Source organism: Tiliqua scincoides, chromosome 2 (assembly GCF_035046505.1).
Source record: "Tiliqua scincoides isolate rTilSci1 chromosome 2, rTilSci1.hap2, whole genome shotgun sequence".
Taxonomy (NCBI): domain Eukaryota; kingdom Metazoa; phylum Chordata; class Lepidosauria; order Squamata; family Scincidae; genus Tiliqua; species Tiliqua scincoides.
In genome coordinates this window covers 11,835,068-11,858,099 of record NC_089822.1, presented here as the reverse complement: position 1 = coordinate 11,858,099, position 23,032 = coordinate 11,835,068, and the positions used below count along the sequence as shown (strand labels likewise).

At 39.2% G+C, this 23,032-nt stretch overlaps 1 protein-coding gene across 4 annotated transcripts in view; it reads right to left on the bottom strand.

Moving 5' to 3' along the window:
* Window positions 1-23,032, bottom strand: part of WDR7 (WD repeat domain 7) — a 240,268-nt gene that overhangs the window by 112,789 nt on the left and 104,447 nt on the right. For 2 of the 4 annotated variants that reach the window (XM_066615954.1, XM_066615956.1), the window contains one exon: window positions 7,910-7,987. The exons of the other annotated variants lie outside the window; for them this stretch is intronic. In XM_066615954.1, coding sequence (XP_066472051.1) covers window positions 7,910-7,987 — 78 coding nt within the window. The remainder of the gene's footprint in view (window positions 1-7,909; window positions 7,988-23,032) is intronic. 4 annotated transcript variants of the gene reach the window in all.

Sequence of the window (23,032 nt, the reverse complement as noted above, 5' to 3'; positions counted from 1 at the left end):
CCGGCTCGTCCTCTTAGGTCATCAGAGAAGGCCTTTTTACAAGTGCCGCCGCCTAAGGAGGTATGTGGGGCAGCAGCAAGAAATAGGGCCTTCTCAGTAGTGGCACCAACATTATGGAATTCCCTTCCCCTTGACTTGAGAATGGCTCCGTCTCTTGAGACCTTTCGGCGAGGCCTTAAGACATATTTGTTTAAAGAAGCCTTCTGAGTGCATGGCCTTTTTAAACATCTTTTCTGTATCTTTTTAGTATTTTTACAGGCCTGATTCCTCTGATTTGCTACATTTTGCTCTTTTTATCTGACCTTTTATCTGACTATGGTTTTTATGGGTATATGTTAATATGCTTTTATTTGTGGTTAAATTATGTTTTTAATCTGTTTTTAATATGTTGTGAGCCGCCCTGGGTCCCTTTGGGGAGAAGGCGGCATATAAATAAAGTTTAATAATAATAATAGTTTAATAATATTGTGATGCAGGGAATTATTATTATTATCATTAGTCTCATAAAGCTAAGTGGGTGTACAGTGTAATTTTAAAATGTGGGTCCCAGAGCAAAAAAGTTTGGGAACCACTGTTTTATAGTGTTCATGAGTATCATGAATACACTTACGAAGTAGGTTAATATTATCCCCATGTTACAGATGGAGGGGAAGGGACTATCCTAAACACAGATAGTGGCTTGCCTAAAGTTAAGTAGTAAACTAAGAGGCAAGATTTGAAGAGAGGGTTTCCTGGCTCACAGTTCAGTCTCTGCTACTACAGCAGCTCTCAATTTCTGGTAAAAATAACTTAAAACCTATGAACTTGCCTTATAACGAGTCTAGTTTTTGGTTCAAATAACTCTGGAGTGCAACAGCAGCCAGGGCTTCAAACAGGTATCTTTCCCAGCCCTACCTGGAGATACCAGGGATAGAACCTGGGAGTTACTGCAGACAAAGCAGGTGTTCTACTACAATGCCTTCACAACTGATTACAAAAATACTACTATACTACTACTACTCCTCAGTACCAGTAAACAGTGACAGAACATCCTTAAATAGTTTATTATAGTTTAAACAGGTCCACAGAGCTGTTTAAACAGAGCTTAAACAGAGCTTGTTTATAGTTTAAACAGAGCTTGCGTCCTGAGTACACTTCTGTACTCAAAGAGAGTCTGGTCCAACAGGAAGCTGACAGAACATACCAAGATCCAGGTCTACAGAGCTTGCATCCTGAGTACACTTCTGTACTGCAGCGAGTCATGGACTCTCCGCTCACAACAGGAGAGGAAACTGAACGCTTTCCACATGCGCTGCCTCTGGCGCATTCTCGGCATTACCTGGCAGGACAAAGTTCCAAACAACACAGTACTGGAACGTGCTGGAATCCCTAGCATGTATGCACTACTGAAACAGAGACGCCTGCGTTGGCTCGGTCATGTCGTGAGAATGGATGATGGCCGGATCCCAAAGGATCTCCTCTATGGAGAACTCGTGCAAGGAAAGCGCCCTACAGGTAGACCACAGCTGCGATACAAGGACATCTGCAAGAGGGATCTGAAGGCCTTAGGAGTGGACCTCAACAAGTGGGAAACCCTGGCCTCTGAGCGGCCCGCTTGGAGGCAGGCTGTGCAACATGGCCTTTCCCAGTTTGAAGAGACACTTGGCCAACAGTCTGAGGCTAAGAGGCAAAGAAGGAAGGCCCATAGCCAGGGAGACAGACCAGGGACAGACTGCACTTGCTCCCAGTGTGGAAGGGATTGTCACTCCCGAATCAGCCTTTTCAGCCACACTAGACGCTGTTCCAGAACCACCTTTCAGAGCGCGATACCATAGTTTTTCGAGACTGAAGGTTGCCAACTACTACTAAACAGGTCCACCCTGTTTATCCATGGATTTGGAACCCATATATTTAACTCTGGAGTCACACAGCCCTGTGGGCCTCGGAAAGCCTCTCAGATAAGACCAGAGAACACCTCCAGTCATGCCTGGTGGTCATACTGGACCAACCTGCAGATTTGATTATTCATGGGTTTCGGTATCCGCAGGGGGTCCCCTAAGGATACCAAGGTCCAACTGTGCACATGCACACACTATCACCATCAATGGACCGCCAGGTCTTATCCTGAAAAGTTGCTTTCCTTAGATATAAAGATGAAGAAGGAAGCAAGAATAAATAGGGAAGGAAGCGTGTATTCAGTAGCACTTATTTAATCAATTTCCGCTCAGCCCACAGGCGCATACATTTGATCCCTGTTGCGTATATGCAACGTTGGGCAGAAATGGCTTAAGTTTACTTGCATTACAGAATGAAGACTAAGGCACTGTGGCTATCATCTTCACATGATCATTATCACCACTACATATTCCAGCAAGGTACAGAACATTTTTATTTTTAAAGCCAAAATCGTGCATAAACTACATTAAATCCAGAAAATATGTACTGTCTCTTTAAGAGAAAAAAATCCCATTATGAGAGGCCTATAGAAACTGAGATGGGGTGGGGGGAAGAACAGCAACTTCCTTTTCCTCTCAGGCTTGCTCCAGGGCATACACTGAGTAAGTGGAATGGTGAACAGAATTGCTTACACTATTTTTTTTTTTTGCTGAGTGTGTACAATTGAATTTGTGCAAGTAAAGTGCACGTATGATGTGGGCCAACAGAATATCAAAATGTAACAAACATACAAGGAATTCAGAACATATTTGCTCAATTGGTTTCACCTGTTCATCTTACTCCAGGTAAACAGCATGGCACTCTCAAATTTTGCTTCCATTTTTCAAGCAGCTGGAACCAAAATGTTTTCATAGTACCTTACAGTAACTATAAGGATTAAGGTGCTGATTTTCTGCTGCATAGTTGGTGCTATTCTAAGCCAATAGTGTGTTTAAATCCACACCAATGAAATCAATACAGCACTGTTCTCTTCAAGGTGAGACCAAATAAAACTGTCTGAAGCTTTGAGAAATAGGCTTTGCAGCACACTTTGAGTGCTAAGTGCCTTTCAGTCCAGAGATCTGTCATTAAATAATCATTAGCCATCATTCATTCTTCCTAAAAAGCTTAACATCTAAACTTGTTCAGCATTCACTAAAGTATTAGTATAGACTACCAAGTATTCATTAGCTCTTAGGGATGTGGATACACTTAACTTTAACAATGTACTGACATGCTATGGCACAGAGCGGAACAAGAATGCTTTTACTCTCACCACTCTTCACTCATTGTTTACAGGTTTCTTTAAGATTGCTGTCATTACATGGAAGGGTTAACAAAGCTAGTAAGATTTTTTAAAAATTGCTCACAGATACAGGGGTTATGGCTTGTTTTGCTTTCTTTAAATGTTTACTCATACCTTTATAGCTTGTAGCATCCAATCTTATGTAGCCGGTGATTTTTAAACCTTTCCTAATCCTAGCGTTCATTAATCTTTGCAGATGGAAATAGGCAGCATTGTCATAATTCCAGGTGTTCTGCTGAGATTCACCTGTGCCACACTGCCTTGCTACAGAAGCATACTTCTATACCTCTATAATCCAAGCAAATGTGGTTATGAATTGAAAAAAAAACTGCAATAACTACATCAAATATTCTTACCATACAGTGAGAATGACTGACATAGAAAAATTACTGAAAACACAGGCAGTGTGGACACATATTTCTCTTGTACAGGCATGCTGAATAATTTTATCACTCTGCATAATCAAAAAGATTGGTACGTTATTTACTTACAAGAAGACATGTAACTTACAGCATCATTTTCAAATGTGGAATCACAACTAATTACTATTGGCTTAAATGTGTGTGACTGCATCAGCAAATTGGGTAATGGGTCATCAAAAAAGGAAATGACAAGACCTTGCACTTAAATAGAAAATTAATGCACATTGAGAAAAAAAGAAAAACCGGATTTTGCAGGATTAGTTGGAAGCATATTAGAAAAAGATTTTGTTTATCTACACTAGAAATGCTAATACAATAAAAAGTGTTTGTCTTTAATATCTGCTTTATAGTGTGATAACACTGTTACATTAATTACTAATATTCCAGAATGCATTGCAAAGATGTGCGGGAGAGGAAAAAGAGTATGAAAAGCAAAATCGGGCTTGGGTTGATTGAGGGACTGAAGTCTCTGCTCTACACAGAACTGCAGAGAATCCATTTTGTCTTCAACTATTCCTCACTGCTCTCACTGTGTGTTAGGAAAATAACCATTCATTTTCGGTTTTTCATTCCCCTGCATAGTGAAATGTTTGGTGTAGAACAGAGGCAAAAGTCATCCCCAGGGATGATAATAAATGTGTCATATAAAAATTTAAATATCTACCTGTTTAAGTAAACACATTTAACGTACGTTAAATTCAGTGAAAAATAGGAACAGAAGACACGCATTATATATATGAAATAAGCAAAAAGAATTTGATGGAACTATGCCTCTATCATTAGGATAGCTTTAAAAAGACTGTGAAACATTCCTTTTTCCTTCTGAACTGAAAATTAATAAAATCAAAAATGACATTTGTACAATGATACAAAATGCATTTCCATCTCACAATTTAAGCATCCCAGAGTTTAAGAAGCCAATCAAATGTTTAAAGTTCATCAGTTAAATTAGGGACCACCTCGCTGGATGCTGAAAGGTAGTTCACAACAAGGCAAAAATCAAACTACATATGAAAATATTTTTCCAAATGACTCTTGCTCTTAAAGATATGCTAGATTACAAAAAACTAATCAATAAAAGCAATTCATTCTGGAGAATCAAACCTCAGTGGGCATTGGTAAAACTTCAATAAAACCGGTATTCTAGATTTTACATTTTGAAGCATGATTACTATTTTATTGAAAAGTATAAGAGTAACAAACTATTTTAAATTGCAATCATTTTGAGACTGAGTTGCAACTTATCCTGATTCTTTATGAACAGACCAGGTTCTTATTGGAAATCAATGAGAAGGCAGGTAAAATTAGATAGCCATGATTTGCTAGGAAATCAATAAGAGATACAGCAATATCAGAAACTAAAAATGGAGTATCTTATAGAAACTGAAAGTATTTTTCCCTACAAAGAAAAACGTTAATTTTTTTCTTAACAGGAGATATTTTAAGTGCCATACAATATAAAAGATAATCTAAAAATTGCATTTTATTAGTATTCAGTTGTCTTCCCGTTATTACAAAAAAATCTTTATGTCTTATTTCTTCCTATTTCTTCAGAATGCCTGAAAATGAATCATTAAATCCTTTCAAAAGAGAAATTAAATTACAAAAGGTTTAAAATACTGTATCCTGTACTGTATCTAAGTAATGGTGTACATGTGGATATTTTAACTGCTCGTTCAGAACGAGAAAAAAGAAATTGAAGGGTGCTGGATGGCAAACCCAAGATAAATAAGGTGTAAACCAGCAAAATTCTATACCACAAAGCTGTTGGCATCACAGAACAAACCTCTCTACAAGAGTCAGCAGAGGCGCAATTGTATATACACAATTCACAAACTTGTGCAAAATGGTAATATGTGAGGTATTTACACCCACTCTGCTGCTATATGCTTTTTCCAAAGGGTGACAAAGCAACATCATCACAAAAGTGTCAGATGGAAGTGTCACTTTAGGAAGAAGCCTCTGCTTAGAGATTAATTCTGTGCTCCTCAAGCCCATTATCATAAAGGTGAATTAAGAATACATATTATATAACAAGCATGGAGCAGGTTTTTATTTTTTTTTGAAAAAATTTATACTGTACCGTGCCTTTCCCATGCCAAAGCAAATGGCCAAAGCTGCTTGGACTTTCCTCCCTGAATAATTCTGGAAAACGAACCACCCACAGATATTCTATACTATACAATCTAACACCACGACATTAAATATATCTGAGGTTAAGGCCACAATTTCCAAAGTTTGAGGCTCTTCTTATTCTAGAGTGAAATGCAAAGTACATAGTACATGCATAGTACATGCAAAGGTACAAAAAGGAAGGAGGAAAGAGAAAAATGAACACAAACAAAATGCTCCTTGGTGCCATACAAATGACTCTGATCCCATTGTCCTATTTTACCACACTTCCACTGTGTAAATTGACACAACTGCCCATGCAGACTCATCCCACTGACCCACACATATACTGTACACAGACCACAAGGAAGAAGAACTAAGAAGCACAATAAATCTGCAAACGTTATGGCGTTACAAACAGGATACCAACTAGGAATACTAAACCAATCAGCTTTCACCACTGATTAAGGAGCCTTGGCTGGCCTCTTGCAAGATCAGATGGCCCAGGTCTTTCTTCAATATTAGGTGCCCCACTGGACTCACACTAGACTTTATATAAAGGGAACTAAAGATTTACTATTTAGCCAGCATATTACTAAAGTAGTACAAATATGCTTTATTAATATGCTTACTAAATAAATTGTAAAACTCTGATTCCTTTTACATAAGGTCCAGTTAAGGGACATCCGCCAATCAAGATGCAAGTTTGTTCTCGTTTGCCAAAACTATGAGAATTCTAACAAAATATTTTCTTGAGTTACAGAAGCTCACTAGAAAGTCAGAGACACTCCAGCCTACCATCTTTCCTACTTTCTAATTCACATAATCACTTAAATCATTCTGTACTATTTACACACTAGGTTTAGAATTCAATGTGTTTTAGAGACTGGTATCTACCAAGAGGGATTTATACACAGTGTTTTCTACCTGAGTAAAGAAGAGAGAAAGACAGAGTGTGTGTAACCGTGATGTGTCAATGTTCATTTGAATAACATTGGTTGCCATGGCAGCCCAAAACACTAATAGGAGTGGGTTGTGTTTATCACATTCACTAAGAGTGCTTGCATGTACAGCTTATTCTTAACAGACTGCACTGTATTCAATGGTTGCATCACACAATACATGATGGTTGTTTTCATCTACTCAAGCTCTCATTAATTTTAGCCCATTATATCCTAACAGTATTCAACCTTATCAGATCTATAAGTAACCCCATCTCACAAGAGGGCCCATTTTTACTGTATATCCATTTTCATTATTTTTTCCCCTGCTGTCTTCCCTCTAGTTTTCTCCTTCAATTAAAATAAGCAGCAAAACAGAAAGCGAAAGACGGCAACAGCAATGGCAATGGTGTTACTGGAACAGCCAACTTATGGGCTTTGGGATGTGCGGTGCAGGGGGCAGCAGGTGAGGCAGAACCACCTCACCAATGTCCTCAAAAAATCGCCACAGCCTAACCTGATGATTGCATCTAAATTCTACCCACTTACTCAGGTGCAAGTGGATAGAACACATGCATGACTATCACTATCGTCATGGCAATTTTCAGAGAATGCCAATTGGGCAGTTCACCTCACTTGCCTCCCACTCACCACATACCCCTGGCCTTGACCCAAGTTCAAGGAGATTATTTTCACCTGTTTCTTATACAGGAGAGATCAAGATGATCAAGGATCAAGAGAGCCATTTTTAATATAGCCTTTGTCTACCATGACAAGACAATATTGGGTTCTTTGTTCCATAGGCGAAAGTATCTCTTTAAAAATTTTACATCCCACCTTTCCTTCCATAAAACGGTCCAAGGTGGTGAACAACAAATGTTAAAAAGCAAAAGTTACACTACAGCGCAATAAATAATAAAAGATCACAGAAGTTAAAAGAAGCAAAACAATAAGTAATAATAAAAGTGACAAAATACAGAAAAGAAAAAGTTATAGAAAAAAGCAGCTGTAGATGATTTAAAAACACAGCAATATGGTTACCAATATTTAAACAGCAACTAAAAATAGCAAAACATGGCAGAAGGAGGGGTTGGAGGAAAAACGAAGCAAAAAGAGGAGAGTCTTTAGCACGTGCTGGAAGGTTAGCAGGGAGGGTGCCAACTCAAAAGAGAAGGAATTCCAAAGTTGGGGCATCACTAAGGGGAAGATCTTACCCTTGGTAGCTGTCAAGCTTGTCTCAGCCAGGGACAGTATGAGCAGCAAGCCCTCTGGTAACCTTTTAAATGGCAAACCTTTAAATTAAATGGCAAAGGTTGATATGGAAAAGGTGGTCCTTAAAGATACCTCGGTCCCAAACCATAAAATTTTAAAGGTCAAATTCAGCACCTCAAATTGGTGTGGGAAACAAACTGGCAGCCAATGTAGCCACCAGAGCAGTGACTCAAGAGAAGCAAACTGCCGAGCCTCGGCCACCACATGGGCCGCTATGTTTTGTTTTAGCTGTAGTTTCCAAACAGCCTTCGAGGGCACCCCCACATAAAGTGCATTACAATAATTGAGGTCATCAAGGCATGGATTACCGTCATTACATCTGATAAACTCAAATATGGCCACAGTTGGTGCAGTAGTTTTAGGCAGCCCCCCTCCCCCGCCACACACGGCCACTGCTGCCACCTGATGATCCAGGAGGACCCTGAAGCTGAGAACCTTTTCCTACAGAGAGAGTGCAACCCCATACAATGCAGGTTGATTGTCCAATACCTGCATCATTGGCTTCTGAATCAAGATAACCTATTGCTTTGTTCAGATTTAATTTTGATTTGTTGACCTTCATCGAGATCCAAGCACCTCAAGGCAGTGCACTGCAGGCCTTCTACAGCCATCCTGACATAGCAAGATGGAGTTAGGTGTTGTCTGCGTACTGATAACACTCCACTCCAAAGCTTCAGATGATCTCTCCTTGTGGTTTCAAGCTAATCTTTCAAAGGTGGGTGGCCACTTTAACATTAGATTCATACTGGGATCTGAATTTGGCCAAGACTTAAGGGCACATGATACAGCCAACTTGTTGAAACTAAGCAGGTCTGGGGTCTGGTCAGAGCCTAGATGGAAGACTTCCTTGGAACCCTACACATGCCACTTTGAATTTTACCATGAAGGGAATTTAAAATTTTACATTTTAAAATTACCTCACTATTCTGGACCTTGTAGGTAAGTTCCAAGGCATAACAGAACCATAAATCAAATCATCATAAATTTAAAGCAATAAAACTATAACAATTCCAAGTCAACAAAAACAAGAGCAGCCCACATAACAATCAAGAGTCAACTCAAACACACACAGAGTAAAACACAAACTAAATCAATTTAAACTTTGATGAAAGTTTTAAAAACCCCTTCAAAACAGCAGCAAAAAGGGGATGGTATGGACCTCTGCTGGAAAGGAGTTCCACTGGGTGGCACAAGCAGAGAAAGGTCCCAATTACAGTATGATTTCACTAAGTAGTTAAAGGATGGTATATACAAATGGAACAAAAAATTAGACAAGTACCTCCATTTTGGAGAAAGCAAAGTGGGATACAAATTCTCTAACTAAAAAAAAATACTGGTAGGCAAAGAGAACCAACATGTTTACTTACAAGAAAAAAGGAGAGAAAAAAATACCAGCCAGTAAGGAAGCTACAAATGGGCATCACATTTAGAGATGGCCCTGCAGTATGGAAGAGGCTCAATTCTCTAGGATGCTTCTGCTGCTGGAGAAACTCCAGAGAGTTAACCTGGTGTGATAAAAGACTTGACAAAGCAATTCTGACTGTGCAGCAATGCTAAGTTGTGGGCTAATATGAGAACAGGGGGCCCAATGGCTGTCTTTCAACATGTGCAATTTACACATGGCTTTATCAATAGCCCTAGTGCTGAATACAGAACACACTCTATTTGGCTTTCAGTCAATTAAGCTTTAAGCTGTCAGCAAACAAGACTTTTAAGTTAATTTTGAATCACCGTGAATCAAGTTGAAGGTTGCAAAAGGGCGCACTCACATGCCGGCATGAAAAAGGCAGTTTAATTGCCTCTGAATAGCTATTATATGCTGCAATTGGCCTATTGAATCTTAGATGATCTATTTATTTATCAAAGTGCAGCCAAAACCGAGTAAAAGAATGAGCTGCATGCATTAAACTTTCAAAATGTGGCTTTAAGAAGGTAATAATACAGTGTTCTACATGCAAATTTTGCAGCTGCCACATCATGCGTGTTTAAGCTTAAAAATGTTTTACTTCATTTGCATTTAAAGGCCTGCTGCATTCTGAATAAGCAAAGAGATGCTAATCAGAAACTCTGAATTCCAAACCACACAGCTGCCTAATACTTTGTCCTAGGATTATGAACCCTATATAAAACATTCCTAGACTATCTACATTTGATGTATATGTTAAAATGAGATGTAGTAAATGTGATCTTTTGAGACTTATACAGAAGACAATTTAGTCATGATAAAAACTATTTTTCAGGAACCTCTATCAAATTTTAAAAAGCATATTTTTCTCCAAAACATGTCAGCTATGAAATACTCATATTTCAACAATAATAAATTGTTTTTCAACTCAGAAACAATATGCCTTTTGCTTTATCCAACAATACTTCTATAAAGGTATGATTGTAAAAATCCCCTCGAGGGATTTAGAAACAGCCTACCTATGTAAACTGCCTTGAATAAAGTCAGAGGAGTAATTTGATAACCAGAAAGGCGGTATATAAATACCCAGTTATTATTATTATTATTATTACAAAGTACTTCATTGAATTAAAGCAGGCATTTAATGCACAATTCAATGTTGCTTTTGGGGAATTAAATAGGTTAATTTTTCATGGCTATCACAACGACAACTCAGGGCCCAATCCTATCCAATTTTCCAACACAGGTGCAGCCACAAAGCAGCCCCAAGGTAAGGGAACAAATGTTCCCATACCTTAAGGAGGTCTCTGTGACTGCTGCCCCACCACAAGATGCAGTGCATGCCCCTTTGGCACAGCTGTACTGGCACTAGAAAACTGAATAGGATTGGGCCCTCAGTCAGCATGCTGCAAACCAGGATATTTTAAACAAGCAACCTGTTATTTCACGTAAGGGGTGTGCTGCGTGTTTTAACTGGCTCCGAGGCATACCCATCAGTGTAGCAATGTTAATGTGAAAATATGTGAATTCCACTGTAACAAGAACAATGGAAAAATTAAGGGGGCAAATGTATTAGTGTTAAATCTTACATTGTTACTAGCCAATGTTGCTTGATTTTGCTCTTATTTACATAAAACACACAAGCAGTGGTGTCTGCTTGTTCAGAAATTGTTTTAACATATTATGTTTCATTAGCAACAGTTTGGTAAAGTGCATGAGCACTTTACAAATTAGATTTTGGAAATTATAATTGCCATAGTATAGTACATTTCAGTGTATAAATGGTTTTGAAATGATCACCTTTAATAAACTGTGTGGGGCACATTTATGCAAAGGAATGCATGGCTCATTTTGCCATGGTCTCTCACACCTGTAACAGACACACAATTCCTTTCCTTTCTTAAACCTAAAGACTCTATGACCAAATAAATCAACCTGAGCATCAGTATGTGCATATATGTGCACATAAAAAGACCTGATCAACAACTTCTAGCAAGAAGAACTTCCAATTCTTACTAAAATAATGAGCATTGCATGTTTGTTTTTCTAAATAAAACAAGACTAAAAATTAAAACTTTCTTCTATTTCCTAACTGTATTTTTCTTTCTTTTTTCATTTCTTTTTGGTAAAAGATATTCACAATTGCTGAGGCAGGTACAAATAAGCTAGCCACACAATCATTTAGAATGTGGTCAAAAGGCCAACACATTATTAAATCAAACTTTAACAAGATAACCCCTAATGGCCATTAGGTTATGCTGGTGGCTTAAAACTGTGCAGAGACACTTAGCCACTTTGCTATCAATACCTTCTCCTCCCACTCCTTGGGTAGACAGTGTCCTGATTAATCAAACACAGAGCAACAAATCTATAACAAGTCTATAAGCCACTAACAAGTAACAGACTGTGTAGGGAAAGTCCCATGTTAAGAGGCAGGCAGCATTGCCAGCTTCCCTTAGTATTTTATCACAAGGTGACATTTGGTGATGTTGTTTAAAGCACAGATGTGTTAATGTTTTAGTCCTCCCTGTGGGGGGAGGGGGAGAGGAGGATTGAAAACATAAACCTTGGAGTATTAATATGACGAGGCAAATAAACACTGTCTGGCTAGTGATCTAAAATCTCACACACATTCTGGGAAATGGGACAGATCCCCAAGAACACAGGCATTTCTTCATACTTCTAGCTTGTTAGGGTCACTTGGAAACACAAAAGCAAAATTCTCATCTGCAAAAGTTTCTTAGATATCAATCTGGTACAACTGTCGCGTGCCAGTACCAAGTCCCAAATCTACTGGTATCCCAAACTGGATACCAGTTTGAAAATGGGAGCTCACTGGCTGCTCACATCATCTGTATAGTTGCCTCACTTGGCAGGGGTGGGGGGAAGAATGTGACTGGAAGCAAAAATATCACGAGCTGCTCCGAACTACAGCAGCTGTGTGACAGAGCTGTAGTTTTCCAATGAAAACATTCAAAAGCTTTGTTTCTGATTTTGTAGCTCTTTAATACAAGGCTGGGTGTCTGGTATACCCCAAAATACATTGGGGACCTCTCTCTCAAATTCCATGACCTAACACAGCAGATGCTCTCCTCCAGTACAATGGAATTATCAGTCACAGTGATGGGGTCTGTAAGGGCAGGAGCAGCTGTCCCACAGCTTTAGAGGTTCACTCCACAATAGATCAAAACACATTGCCCGTGGATCTTTCTGCTTTCTGGTCAGGGGCACTTGATGCTTGGCAACATTTCCCTATTCCAGCTTTTCCAATTTAACAATGCAGTCAACAACTACAGATAAGTAGGAAGGCTTAACTATACTTTCACCCCTCCCCACACACCCAAAAATAAACATACTGTTTCAGATCAAAAGAGGGCCCTAGGAAATGTTCACATTAGTGAACCTTTCAAAAGCAAGATGAAATTAAATAAGGAATGTTAGTTTCCAGAGAGGGTTCAGTGTTCCAAATTAGTAAGCACCCCGCTCCAAGTGAAAGATGCTCAGCAAGCAACCTGCAGAGAAAGACTGTACTAGCCTTGTGGCCACTGCCAGGCTGGTATATATTAATGTACACTTGTTGGAGTTGGTTAACCTTGCATAATTTGTAGACTATCCTGGAAATAAACATACACGCAGGTTTGGTTTGAAAAACAACAGGTTGTCAGGGATCTCTAAACTTTTCAATATGAGAGCCACACTGTATATTTTACACATTTTCATGGCCAAAAAAAAAAAAAAAAAAATCAGTTTTATGAATGAATGACATTTAAATGCATGAATAAGTTTTACTTGGATCTTTTTTGTAATCATCATGATCTGATTCAAAACAAAAGAGCAATGTGACAATTACAAAGAGATACTGCTGTGCTTAAACTGAGAAATGAAATAAAAGGACTGAAAGTGTCAAATATTAGCAAATGCTCTGGTGGGGCAGATGTGGCCCCAGAACTGTAGTTTGGAGACCCCTCTCTACACAACTGCTAGAATAAAAAACTACTTTGGGCACCTCCCAAGACCAGTGAATGCCAAGTGAGATTCTCCTCCTCCCTACTAAGCAATTGAACCTTCTCAAAAACTGATTCAGAAGCATTCACTGTTTCTTTTTAATATTATTAATTATTGATATTGTTTAAAAAGTCTTGCATAAAGACTGACTTGATGCATGGTAACCTGCTGAGAAACACAAAGCCTTAAAGGACAAGGAATTACTCTTACATTTCTTAGATCCTGACCAATTCAGGAGGGGGGGGTAGGTTGTTTGGGAGAATTTTTATGACTAAAAAGTGACTGGAAGTAACCAAGCAACACAACTGAGTAGACGTGCACTTAAAAGTGTTGTTTCCAGAAGTCTTATCACTAAACTCTTGCTTGGTAAGACTTCTAAATGTGAAATTGTGTTGCACATATAGTGCATAGACTAGCTAACTTGGAGCCAAAGTATTCATGAAAGCACTTACACAAACCTTGTAAGTAGTTAGAACAGTTCCACCTAATTACCCACTAAGCTGAACATAAAGTTTTGCATACCAAGGCAGAATATGGGCAAAACATAACCAGAACCATTGACATATATGGCTTACTAAAATGCACACACATCTAGCACTATATCCACACTGGTAACACTTGAATGATACCTTTGGCCCAACCTTCACACTTTCAAACACAGACTTCAAAAATAATTTTGCAAACACAGCTTGTCACTTTGAGACAGGCAAAAGCTTTTAAAAGCAACATTAGAAAGCCATTTTCTAGAACCACCTGTCAACACTGAAAACAAGCTTTGTCAGAGTCACACAAACTAAGCAAAATGAATTCAATTTACACAAACTCAAAGTCTGTGTTAGAGGCATCTCTTAACCCCCCCCCCCCCGCAAGTCACACAGAATTAGTATACCTAGAAAGAAACCAAACAGCCTTACCCTAATGCTTCATTTGAATAACAAGCACTTGAAAATAAAAAAAAGTTTGTGCTTTTTAGCTGAATTTGGTTAAGTGTCTGTTTGACACTTTTTGTGGATAGGCCTCATCCAAACCTGGTTGCCTGAATAATCCAAATTTTATGTTAATAACACAGGCCTACAAAATTTTGCCAGAAAAGTTTTTCCCAAACTTTATGGTGGTTTGATATGAATTTGGGGTGCCGATTCCAAAAATGGCATCCGTTTTGCCCTATCACGTCTACTTTTGGAGATATAGTATAGCCTCATTAGTGAATGGTTCAAGCAGTTTCCTCTACCCCCTTCAATGCACTGTTCTACCCACTCCCTTCCCTTTAATCCCCTGAGCCAGCTCACCTCCTCCAGCAGGTGACCAACCTGCAGGTGTTTGTGACAGTTGTAAAGAAGTTTATGTTGGTAGAGCACACACTGTGTTGGCATAATCCTACAATAGGACTGAGCTGTCGTGGAGGAGGAGGAGCCAACAGTGGACGAACAGACATGTCCCCAGAAGCTCCTGGGAGACAGTTTGTTTTCCCCCAAATACTGCAGGTCTGAAGAGGACCTAAAGATCTTTGTTAGGAGAGACAAGATCTTCAATGGTGCAGGTATTTGGGAAACTGAAAGCCTGACCGTTGGGGGGGGGGCTTTCTTTTCAGAGGAATCTAACAGTTTGTGACAGTACTGGGGGAGGTGCAGTGATCTGCAATCAAGCTGCTGGCTCCATGCTGAGATGCCATATGGAGAAAAAAAAAAGCATGAAGTGTAAAGTTTAAGTAGGAAATTTAAGATAAGCAAGTGTTAATATTGTCCCCGGCTCTGATTGACTGATTTGACTAAAAGCCCTGGATATATTGGAGGCGTTAACGAGAGCCTTTTTAAGGAGGTTGAAAGTGCTCTTTTTCTGTGTTGTGGAATAAATTGGTGGTGGATTATAATTACAACTGTAACTTGGGTGTGAACTAAAATCTAGAATTATTCTTGGACATAATTGGATATAAATATAACTCTCATTAGATTTGAAAGAGCTTTGTTTTCTCTGCACCAGAGACTGTTTTCTTTTCTTTTGTTTTTCTCTCCATTAACCACACTGGACTGTTATCTGCAAGAGGTATGTAAGGAATGCGGATGGCAGAGTAGTAATGACGTGGTGGAAGTAAGGAGAATAATATGTTGTGGACATCTAGTGGACTAGAGAGAAATTACAAAATGGACTCTGTTCCAGAAATGCGGATACAGAAAATCTTGATTAATACGGAGAGATTGCTTGTTATGGAGCGACAACAGCTGAATTGGTCCTCGCAGATTCAAGCCAGTCTGGAGACTCTTTCCCAATAGATAGATGTCTGTAAGGAACAATTGGAAGATGTGAAGAAACAAGCAGAAGATAAACAAAGGAGCTAAAAAGCGGACAAGGAGGAAAATCAACAGGATGATCAACAGGACGAAGAAGAGGTGCTGATGGAGATCAAGAAAGATAAGATGGACAGAGTAACAGGAGTGCACAAATCACAAAATTTGTTGGAACAAGAAGGAGAAAATATATCCCAGTTAACTGGAAGAATGAACACACCCTATATAAGAAAGTGTGGATTTATCAGATTCTGTTATAGAGATAAATTATTAAAGATATTACAGGAGAAAAAATGGAAAGTAAGAAAGAAAAAGAACCCTGAGGGGTAATCTGAGGGTTAAAGAAAATTGGAGAATTTATTCAGCTAAAAATAAGATTGGAGAATTAGATTGGAGTTGAACTAGCTGAGGTGATAATTTTGGTAATTAGTTTATTTTGTTTTAATATTGAAGTTAGTTTACACTTGTAGAAAGTGAATATTTAGAAAATATAGTATAGGGCATTAGGGAAAATTTATTGTATATTATATAAATAAATGGATAAATCAATAAGAGGTAGAAATAGATTAGTAAGTAGATAGTAAATAGTAATGGTATATGGTATTTAGCACTCCTAAATGTATATGTTTGTATGTCTGTGTGTTAATAATAAATAAATAAATAAATAAATAAATAAATAAATAAATAAGTAAGTAAATAAATAAATAAATAAATAAATAGATTTTTTGAAAAAAGTATTGAGCTGTCATAGTGGCTTATAATGCAACGAAAAGCAGGCAGCTGCACTTGGAAACATGCACTATTTATCCAGCAATGTTAGCCATTATGGCCTAAGTATCTAGAGCAGCCATTTTCAACCTTTTTCAGCTCATGGCACACTGACAAGGCACTAAAGTTGTCAAGGCACACTACTAGTTTTTAATTACATTATTATGTTACAATTAATTTAATTAATATAACTAAGGGCACAATCCTAACCAGGTCTACTCAGAAGTAAGCCCTATTTTGATCAATGGGGCTTACTCTCAGGAAAGTGTGGTTATTCCACACCAGGATTCACTGGGGGTGGGGGGGGGGAGAGAAAGAGAGAATGGGAGGCAACAGACTCTGGACTTTGGAGGGCGGGGAAGAGGGAAGGGAGGGCAGGGCAGAAAGAGAGGGGTTAACTGCAATTATGAGGGGGGAATGTGGGTACAGGAGGGGAGGAGGTGGGGTGGGGGAAGAGAAAAGCATCACTTGCCTCCTCATGTAGTCAAGAAAGAGTGCGACCAAGCCTTGTATGCCTACTCAGAAGTAAGTCCCATTATAGTCAATGGGGCTTACTCCTAAGTAATTGTGGACAGGATTGTGACCCAGCACCCTTACTGCCAAAGCCCTGCCAGTGGAGGCACCGCAGGCAGGGTCACTTTGGGGCGTTGCAGGCAAGGAAAAGGGTCTCTCAGGGATCCTTTTCCAGCCAGCTGCTTCTGGCTCTGGACCCGCTTCCACCTTCTGGCTCGCCCTCACTCCCTCCTCACTCTCGCTGCTCGCCCTCACTCCCTCCACGTTCCCGCCTGCCAGGAGCTCTTTCAGGCTTCTCTCCCAATCAGCATGGGGCAGGCACCAGCAACAGCAGGAGCGTTCAACAGGTTGCCCCTTTTTCTCCTTAGAAAAGGACTCTAAGCGGCCGCTTCTCCCGCATGCGCAGCTACTGCTGCCGTCGCCACCGCCTGACTCCTTGGCCCCGCAGAACACCTGAGGCAGCTTCACGGCACACCAGTGTGCCACGGCACAGCGGTTGAAAACTGCTGATCTAGAGCAGCAATTTTCAAACATCATGCCTTGGCGCACTGGTGTGCCGTGAGACTTTGGGGAGGGTCATTTATTAGCAGGGTAATTGGAGGATTTGAGCCCCCTACCAGTAGCATGGTTTGCCTTGTCAATAGTCAAAAAACTGATAGAGTGCCCTGACAAATTTTAGTGTCTTGTCAATGTGCCTGTGAGATTAAAATCACTGATCTAGAGCACTGCGTTAGGACTGAAAGAACCAGGATTCAAATATTGTTAGTATAAATATATTACCAATTATATACAAGAAAAAAATTTTGAAGCAGATTTAAATATGAAAAAAAAATGTGCTGCAGATGTATGATGGGGTGTGTGCAAACAAAATTTTATTAAAATGTATAGTTTGTATTTTTCTCTAGTTCACAAATAAGGAGACTTTCAAACATAGTGCACATTTAAGAACAATTAAAATCATAATCTTGCTTTCAAAGCCTGACAGCAATATCAATATAGTGAATGTGAGATATTTGGTTTATCAGCACTGCTTTCTTGAAACTATAGTTGTAATGCAAATTCTATACCCTTGTTTCTTATTACAGCAGCAGATTGGCTTCCATTGGAGGCCAGGAAAGTTAGGCATTTTTCCTGTTTTTATTTACACTGTGCTATCAATGTAAATGACATTTTACAGGGTCACGTGAGCAAGAGAGACATGCTTATTACCTTTATTACATGCATATGTATTACCTTTCTAATGCCAGCTCTTTTAAAAATGTCAATTATCATTAGTGACTTGTTCCAACTACACACAATAGATCACAATTTTAGCTCGATGTGATAAGCATTGCCTATAACTGAGATACAACTTAAAACTGTACAATCCTCCAAAACATTCTTCTTAAAATGATTTTATGCGAATAATTTGAAAATATGTCAGCACAAAGTATTGTTAAAATACTAATAACCTAAAGGAACACTTCCTTTTCTAAAACATTTCACTCCAAGAGATTTCACTCTACGCACCTTGGAAACAAGCAGAAGAACTGTTGTGAAGTTTATTGAACAAGATCACTTCAGGGACAGATAACTGAAACGCTTCAAAATGTGCATAGTGTTTATCATACAACTGCCTTAAAACACTTCCATGAACAATAGTCATACTTTGGTTTCTTCTTTAAAATCAGCATATTTAGGTAAATTAATCTGATTGTTAAAAAGAAGTGACTTTACATTTTAAATGTGACACCCAGGAACTCACCCTTTGCAACAGTTCATTAAACATTTTACCTGCATTTCCAAATCACCACTTACTAATAGTTAGAGAAACAGCATTGGTAGCATAAGCATTATTGACATGTGTAGATAGTTTATCACTTTAATTTATATTCTATTCTCTACTGAAATGTAAAGAGAGATAAAAGCAACATATTGGGAACAAAGTTTATTTGTCCTTGATTTTCTTATTTTGCATCTGAAAAGAAGCAACATTTGCTCTGGTTAAGAAAAAACTCACCACAGCAAGTATTTGACATAATACCCAGGGCGGGATATGGTAGATGGGTTTTCAAGGAGTGATTAAACCCAAATTAAAAGCTTCTTTGATCTGTCTAAGACAGGCTTCTACAAGAGCATATACCAAAATCTATGTTGACAGGATCTGTGGAAGGTTCTCAGGTTTGGTCTAACCTACTTAAATGAAACCCAGCAGGAACTTTGTCCAGAGGCCGACTTCTTTGGCACCATTATTGTCCTGAACAGTGGGGTTGTTGGCTTGAATGCTGGGGATGACAGATGGTTTCATTTGTTGCAAACTTCTATTCCTCACCAAATTTTAGGTAGTGGCTTGATGAGAGGGAAGTAATGGGTGGTTGCACCTGCCATTTTTCACTTAAACAAAAACAACTTCAGCAGTAGGAGAGGTGGGTGGATTGAGGGTGTGGGTGCGGGAGGGCGAACGCAATTCTTAATTCTGTTATTCATATTCAGCATCTAAAAATGCTAGGTGTTGTATAAAAAAAAGAGGACAGGCTAAGAATGTCTCCATCATTGCAAACTCAACTGAAATGAGTAACAAGTTAACAAAAGATGCACTTCCACACAATTGTGCTTGCTTAAATAATAATAATGTGCATATATTTCATAATAAGCATCTGTATAATGCTTTTTTGTTTTAGAGTGAAAAAGCGCTTTACACATCTTGAGGAAGTACTTACAACAAACTCTTACAAAGTACTTAATGTATCACTACATTAGCCCCATACTGCAACTGGGCTGCTGCAAGGAACGGTTACCATGCCAAGGCCACCTCATGAGTTCACAACAGGCAAGCTTCAAACCAGGGAAGTATCAATTCACAGCTCAGACTCTAACAATCATAATCCTATGCATGTCTATTCAGATGTCAAGGCCCTTGAGTTCAATAGGATTTATTCTCATGTAAACATGTATCAGATTACAGCCTTAGGGCCCAATCCTATCCAACTTCCCAGTGCCGATGCAACCATGCCAATGAGGCAACCACTGCATCCTGTGGTTGGGGGGCAGTAATGGAGGCCTCCTCAAGGTAAGGGAACATTTGTTCCCATGCCTCGGGGTTGCATTACAGCTGCATTGGTGCTGGAAAATTGGATAGGATTGGGCCCTTAGTCACTTCCCCACACTGGCTTATGATGTGAACTGTGCATGATGAGTTAGGGAAGTCATGGCAAACCTGTGACATGTGTCAAAGGTGACATGCCACATTTGGGGTAAGAGCCTGCACCCAGAGCCGGCAGTGGGCAGTTCTCCTAATGGAAGTGGGCAGTTCTCACAATGGAAATAAACAAGAGGTGGGATACCCCAAGAATGTTTTTTAAGACGGGTGTTATTTAACTTTTTAACAATATTTGGAGGTGGGTAGTGAGGTAGTAAAAAATTTGTGGACAACAAAAAAAATGATCCAGGATGGTGAATTCCACATGGACTTTTGCCTACTGGATCACAATCTGGTCAGGAGAGTCGTTTCCTCCTGGGACACAGGGCAATTTGGCAGGATTCAAGTGTGTTTGAAAAAAGACATAGGTTTGCATCATGATATATATAAATTGGGTGTAAACTGAAGAGGGCAGGAGAATAACAGTTGAGTGGAAAATATTATAGTATAACTTGTTTTGACTAAGAGTTAAAAGCTTGAAACAAGCAAGAATTTGCTATCATGTAGGATGAATATTGGACTATTCTGATTTTTTCTGAGATAAGACTGGAGCTCCGTGTACACACTGTATCTAGTCTACTAGCTTCAACAACCACATCTATGAGATATTCAGGGCTTATTTGCCACTCTAAATTACCTGTCCTCCAAAACTTCACAGCCCTGTGCAAAAACAAATGAAGAAAATACAAGCTGTTAAATGCCCTCGTTCAACAACAAGGCTCTTGCAGTTATGGCTCTAATTGCTTAGAGTCTGTTCTTATTCAGGTTCTGAATTAATCCAATTAGAGGACACAACAAGCTCACATTAAAACATCAGATTCACGTTTCAGAGAGTCAAACACCTCCCATGAAATCAATGAAGCACATGCAAACTGGCTGATTAAAAACATCCCTGCCAGCTCCATCAAAAATAATGTCCCAGATTCTACTTTTGAAAGAAATACAGCTTGCTGCATTCTGAAATATGGACCAACTAAGGAAGTAAGACATGACAAACACAAAAATGCTCATATCAACACACACAACAGGATGCAGCAGCGAGTGCTCAGTGGAACAGTCCCACTTATTTAGATGCCTAAAGCAAACATGGCATCTCACATGGTTTTAATACTGCAGGATTTTGGATACCAGCATTCTAGACCTGGTCACCACACTTTTGCACCAAAGAAAGTCCAAGTTCTTCAACTAGAATCAGTTGCACCAATTCAGAATATTCACATCTACTGTTAACATTTTTACTATTCTACCAATATCCATGTTTGCAAGAATTTTGACATTTTTTAATGTGAAAAGAACATACTTACTACTTGACACTAGTGGCAAGCAGTCACTTCACCAGACCCAACAAGGAAAAAAACTAAGCCCAAGGACCTAACAAGTTAAAAAAGTTCTTTGCCTTTCTAGGCTGCTCCTTTCTTCTCCAGGACAGTCAGTGAGATTAAGCAGCACACTCACCCATTACAGTACTTCATGAAACAGCCAGCAGCCGATTCACTGTAATCATGGCTGGCTTCTAATGGAAAAAAAAAAAAAAAAAAAAAACCAGCAGGGTGCCTGTGTCAGCAATCTCTGGGGAGGCAGCAGATAGAGTTGCCTCCAGCAGGTTAGGCTATAATCATGAGTATCTTCTAAAAAAAAGCAGGGTGACTGGCTTCTAATAAAAAAACAGCAGAATGCCTGCAATAGCACACACTGGGAAGTAGCAGCAAGAGTTGCCTCAGCTCTGTTTTTTTTTGTTTTTTTTTAAAGCAATGAAAAAGAAGGGAGCCTAGATAAATGACTGCTCTATATAGCACCAGGAGAGGCAGCTTTTTGCTTGCTGGGGGGCGGGGGGCATGACAATGAGCTTTCCCTAGCTCCAAGTGGGGGAAGAATAGGTGAGTTTTAAAAAAAAATTGGGGGGGGGGTGTTTCAAAGACTGAGCTTAATTTATTTTTTGGGGGGGAGGACAGAAGAGAGAGAGAATTTGTTTCAAAGACTGAGCTTTATTTCTGGAGGGGGGAAAGTTTTATTTGCACTTACTTAAAAATGGGCATATTGGTTTAAAATTAACAAAACACAAGCTAGAACTAGACAAAAGTCTGATTTTTAAAAATCCCTTTTCCCCCTTTTTATCAGGGGTTTGCACATGGCTAGTCATAATTCACAGGTATGATGTAAAACCTCTGAAATATGAGACATTGCTGTCATTACTCTTGTGAATTACAACTTTTTTCATATGGGCTTGTGATCAATTATAAGGGCAATCCATGTAATATATAGAATATATATAATAGTGTGCCACATCTAATGTAATTTATTTCCGTCAGTGAGGTAATATCACCTAACGCACCACAGGCCAAACCTGAAAGTTCATTCTGAAGGTTATTTCTCCAAATCAAAGGTCTGCTTTGAACAATAGTTAAGCCTTCTTCTTGTTCATGTGTCACAGATAGCTGCTTTAATTCTTGTATTAAATATCACTGCATCATGTGACTTACATGAAAATAAGACCCAAGTGGCCACAATCGGGGCTGTCCTCCCCTACACCAAAGATGTATCCAAATTGGGGGGAGGGGAGAACCAAAACATATCTACCTAATTAAATTTAAAGTTAGGTAAACTTATAAGAGCAATTCTGCAGGATCCTACCAAACACTCAACAACTCCAGCATTCTGCTTCCCCATGGTACCCAACCACTTGTCTCCATGAAACCCACAAGCCTTGAATACAGTAGCCTTTGCCCTCCCCAACCAGCATTCAGAAGCTTTCTGCCTCTGAACACAGAGCTTCCACATCTTTTTAGCATCATTACCTGCCCTAGGTCCTTGAAATAGGAGGGATGAAAATCAAAACATCAGCTTAAATCTAACACAGAACTCAACAAGTATGTGTTGGGGTGGGGGGGAAAAACAGTGGGTTCGTTTTTCA